We start from the raw sequence: 5494 nt of genomic DNA on the forward strand, positions 1-5494 counted from the left end.
ATTTACCCGTGTGCACATATTGTGCGTGACCGGGTATTTACCCGTGTGCACATATTGTGTGTGACCGGGTATTTACCCCTGTGTCAGAGTGGGTGTTTTGCAAAGTTTATTGGTCTATTTGTCTTAAGTTTTAGCAGGTTTTAAAAAGACTTACTGAAGGTTGGGTTTAAAAATCCGTTAAAAAGCCGTTTAAAAATGGTGGGGACAGAACCAGGTTTCAGGATACGTTTCCTCTTCACAGCAAAACCAAGTGACTCTCGGATTGCGGGTGCTGTTTCGTAACAGTCATCCGTGAAATGTTGACTGCAGAGATAGGAGGCCTCTGTTGGTGTCCAGTTGGAGCGAGTGCGCTGCACTTGTTTTGTCCATAATCTCCTCAAAGTTTGATCTTTTGGGAATTTATGGACACTTACAGACGGACTGGGCATTTGGGAACACCCAGCCGCAACACAACGCTTAGGCATGGCTCTAAAAAACTGCTAAATAACGCGATAATGCAGAGCACATGTAAACAAGACGCTACGATCAGCTGTTGTGGGCGGAAGTAAATAACCCCTCATACGTCACAGCGCAAAACTACGGCAAGTTGGGAAAACTAGGTCAGATTCACAGGGCGGGAGATTTAAAGGCATATTTAGACGTTCGGCGCTCAAGAGCAAGATAGTGGTGTGATTGTCATTGGTGTGTCATATATCATTCGAAAGGGGGAAAATAATGCTAAATACTGGTGTATTTTAATAGAATTATTTCAGGGACACTTTAAACCTGAAAACTACCCAGCACTTGCCAAATGGGCATCCGCTGCAATTTTGCACGTAGATCCTTTTAATTTCTACGTACTTTGCAGTTAAAAAAACAACTCCTGACACTTTTAAACTGCATTAAGTCAGCAGGTATGAAAGAACATTTCCTATTTGAGGTTGGATTGAGATACAAAAACCAAGCTGAAAAATGTTCAAAATGTCCTTTTTTTTTAATAAATAGCGGCAAACTGAGTGACTTCAAAAAACATTGGTAGCTCTTCAAAACAAACATGTAAGACAACTGGACACCCGACGAGCTACAATACCATTTTGTTTGCTGCAGAACACGATCACCATTTTCAGATACAACAAAACAGGTTGAAAACGTATTTCATGGAAATCCCTCTACGATTTTGAACATTTGATCCTTGTCGTGTATAACTTCAATTAGGTTGATGCAATTGTGACAAACTCATAAACAATAAAAAAGGGAGCTTGGGGGCGCAGGTTGAAATGCTTTGACAATCCGTCGTATCATTTTGATCCCACAAAATAGTAGATAAGAGAAAAGCACCGACCCCGACACGCACATGACACATTCGCAAACACAAACACGGGCCTGGGAGCCTGTGCAGGGACTCACACACACTTCGGGGCTATCAGCTCACCCCTCCACCCACACACATTTTGTCTCCCCGAGGCTCTGCGGCGCGTGATGACAGCTCTCCGTTTCTACATTATCAGCGTGACGGCCCAGGGGAGGTCCCATTGTGCTTATAGGATCGTACTGTCCATGCCTCGTTGCCTGTTCATTTTGTCCATGGTTTCCACTTGTGGTCTTCTTCTTTGTTTTTTTTAACTGCTACTGAAGGAAGAGTATACTGAACGCCATGACGACACAGCAGCAAGCCACCCAGGGACTCTTCCGCTCACCTGGAGAAAAAGGAAAAACGTACATTTGAGCAATACTGCAATGACAATAAGACGCCACGGCCTAACCTTAATTTGAATATATTGAAAGGAAAACGTACAATAAAGCCTGGAGAAGGTTGTAAGCCTGAGAAGCAACACGTTTTAAGCAACATTAGTCTCAAGAGAAACACCGAGGCAAAAAATTTGCTCCTTTACGGAACGCATCCCTACTCCTTCACACGACAATGAAGGAAAACATTTAAAGCTGTCGTTACGAGTTTGTTTTAAACGTTTTATTTTAACCAGAGATCACATGAGGGTGTATGTGGCCGCTGAACTAAAATGAGTTTTGACACTTTCACAGAGACATTAAAAATAGGTGATGCAATTAATTTATTCATTTCAATACATTTTGACGAAATGGCTCAAAATTTGCCAAATGGACCAAATAGTGTATTCAAATTAATTGACGACAATCTTTCTTTTCCATGAAAAAGACTCGCCACCTCATACACGTCACCAAAACTTCAACACAGTCGGTTCTGGATGGATTTTCGGAAGTCATCTTGACAATTTGAAACTTTCTCCAATTTAGCTTCACGGTGTTTTTAATGTGGATTTATAGTACTTTGTTTCAGCCATGTTTGTTTTTAAGGCAGTACAGAAATTAAGTTGAGTTGAGATGTTGTAGCACTAAATGTTTGGCGGCAGGTTTACACCATGTAAACACCTGCAATAAAATATAGACTATAAATTAAAAATACACGTGATCTACGGTAGACTTACCTATCCTGGCACACTTCCAGAAGATTCCTAGAATCCTAAAAAGAAAATGAAATTAAAGTTACAAGCAGATTTATTTTTGTATAATCAATCATTTAATACATTAAAAGAAACAATTTACCGGGGGGGGGGGGGGGAATAACTGGTTCTAATTTGTTACTCTTGACTGCGAGCACAGCGTCACAGGAAAACTGCGAGGAGGAGGAGGAGGGGGACGAGGAGGAGGAGGACCCCCCCTCCCCGTCAGGCCCAGGCAACCATCACATGCCCACTTCCATGTAAGGACTGCACAGTGAAGGAGCGAGGGACAGCAGTCTTATTATCTCTAGTGACAGCTGAGGCAAATGTGGCATACCAGGCCTTCACTTTTCTGACGAGTGTGTGAGTCTGCGAGTGTATTCACTCGTGGTGATGCCAATTTCTTTCCCCCCCAAAATATTCCGTGGAACCGGAAGCTTTCAGCATATATTTGTTTTTCTTTAACAGGCCTCTCGGAGCAGCTGTGTAAAAGTTACATTTTCTAAAATAGGTCCTTTTTATGTACATGTTATTTGCCATTGAGTTGTCATTTACCGCAGAATTATTTGCATAATGTGTGGCACTAAATCAACACAAATAATGGCTCATGCCTTCGTCAAACTAAGTCAAGAGGGAAAACTATTAAATCATCTCCATCTGCCGCTCTCGGTCTCATGTGCTTGTCTGAAGAGAGGAGGACACCCCTCCCTGATTTAATAGTGTGTGTGTGTGTGTGTGTTCGTCTGTTTCTGGGATGTGCTACATTTATATGAAATGAATCACAGATTTTATAGATCCCACAATATAACAAGCCCTGTAATTATGAGAATTTGGCCTTCTGTTACTTAAGAAGGAACTTCAGAAAGCTAATAAAATGCTAGAGTGACGATTTATATTAAACCCATTAGTTTTATATTTCCACCTCCAGCAAATGATTAAGCAGAGGGACATTTGTCACCGACTGTATTTGGTTGTAAGGCAACTTGGTGACCTGATCTACTAAAGGTTTGTGAGAATATAGGTGGGTGCAGATTTCAAAACACAGAGGTGACAATGATAACAGATGATTGTAAATCACACAATGAAATTTAATACTTCTTTTGTGTTGTTTATGAATGTGATTGTTTTCACCGTGTTTTTAAATGAAATTCAAACTGGGTCAGACTTTATCAGAGGTGCTGCTTTTATTGTGGTAAGAGGTATTTCCGAACAATTGTGACACTGATCATCTGCATGTTTTTTTCTTTCTTTTCTCTTTTGACAAATTCTGATTTATTTGCTGTCAGCGATTCACTATGTTTGCGCTACTACTAAACTCCAGGCAATCCCATCTCATCTTGTGTGGGCTCAGATCTCCATCCAATCAGTTCATGGTGAATACAAGGAACCGCAAACACAAACAAAGCAGTTTCTAGTAGATGGACCCAATTAATTAATGGATTGCATTCATGCAATCTATTTTTGCATTAGCATGCCAGAGGATTTCAGTAAATCTGATAAAAAAATAAAAGTTGGGACAGGACAGATTTTGACTCGGATTTACAAGGAATCTGAATGTTAACTCTTTAGTTTGAGATGCTTTTGTGTTTCATTCAATAACATATTTTGGAAGAAGAATTATCTGCAAGTATAATTTAGTTGCAGCTAATTTTTTGCTTTTCATCAGAAATGGTGGCTCATACCCGGTCTTGTTCTTGTCCAGCAGGCTGGGCGCCATCGCTCTGATGTAGGCACATGTGCAGATCAGGAGGAGGATCACTGTCAGGAGGGACTGGAAGTTAAAGATGGCTGACTGTAAAACAAAAGATCAAAAATGTTTAGGAGGAGGAGGATCACTTCAGTTCGTCACCAACACGTCATAAGTATTTCTTATCCTTAGTTATTGGTTTTCTGTAACACGGATGTCTGTAGTGAGGAATGCTGTTCCACCAGCAAATTCAATTCATTTTTTTGTGATTATATAGTTAACTATGTCACTTGTGTGAGAGTCTAAATCTACCAAAATGTTTACGCAATGCCTTTTGTTGACATTTGTTTTTGATTCACATATCAAACTGATAGAGATAACTAGTTATAAAGATGCCTTTGAATTCTACAGCGGAGTCACTTAATGACAGACATTTGTTAACTGAAATGAATGAAGTCAATGCTGTTAAAATAAATACACTGTGGAAATTAAACTTATTTTGACTCTGAGGATCTTGTAAACAAAACTAAGAGACAGACCTTGAGCATAAATAAACTGTCTTGCTTGAAATATTTACATTAATAGGCCATTTTCATAGAATGAACAGCACAATGGCCAATTGCAGTAGCCTGAGTTGGAAGCCAGAAAAATACGTTTTTAAGTCATGTGCCAACAGATGTACAGTTACTGACATATAAAATCATCCATTTCCACTGTTTACTGTTATTCGAGATTGGAGACGGAAAGAAGCCTCTCTGAAGTCCTCATTATAAATATTATTTCAGAACAAATATGATGAACCCCGATGTAATATTAAAATTCCTCCTCAGCAGACACACTGCTGCTGCAGCGACGTGGCACTCGCCTCAAAACATTACGATCTTCTCACGCTTCCGAATCATTCATCGCTATACGGTTAATTTGTCCTCAAATAGTCTGCGCATATGCATAATGCCAATTTATATAAGGACATCTCGTGGGATGAATCAAAATGATTAAAACAAAGAATGATGCCGAGATGTGCTAAACTTTTTAGCCTAACTTAGCTAACCAATAGCAGCTTGCTCGTTTAGCATCAAACATACGCTGCAACCGTAAACTGAAAACATAGATCTCAACGAAAGTGTACAAATAAACGACCGAGCTCCAGGGTGGATGTAAAAGAGCAGAAACTTTTGTTTTATTACATCAAACTTACCATTTTGCTGAGATTCAAAGCCACATCACACTTCCTGCTTTACGGAACTTACGTAAGGTATCCTGGAACGTCGTGCGTGACGTCACTACGCACGCCGTTTGCTGATTGGTTGAAGACACAGAAGGTGAAAGTTGAACATTGAGTGGAAGCTGT

General features: G+C 40.1%; 1 protein-coding gene across 1 annotated transcript; it reads right to left on the reverse strand.

The window, feature by feature from the left end:
- Positions 1-961: 961 nt before the first annotated feature.
- Positions 962-5389, reverse strand: tmem167a (transmembrane protein 167A). Its single transcript, XM_080499555.1, has 4 exons — positions 5342-5389; positions 4139-4248; positions 2442-2476; positions 962-1676 (listed from the first exon to the last, which is right to left on the reverse strand). Exons 1-4 carry the CDS (start codon positions 5342-5344, stop codon positions 1606-1608), a joined length of 219 nt encoding a protein of 72 aa, XP_080355681.1. The 5' UTR covers positions 5345-5389; the 3' UTR covers positions 962-1605.
- Positions 5390-5494: the final 105 nt, after the last annotated feature.

Source organism: Blennius ocellaris (genome assembly GCF_963422515.1).
Source record: "Blennius ocellaris genome assembly, chromosome: 7".
Taxonomy (NCBI): domain Eukaryota; kingdom Metazoa; phylum Chordata; class Actinopteri; order Blenniiformes; family Blenniidae; genus Blennius; species Blennius ocellaris.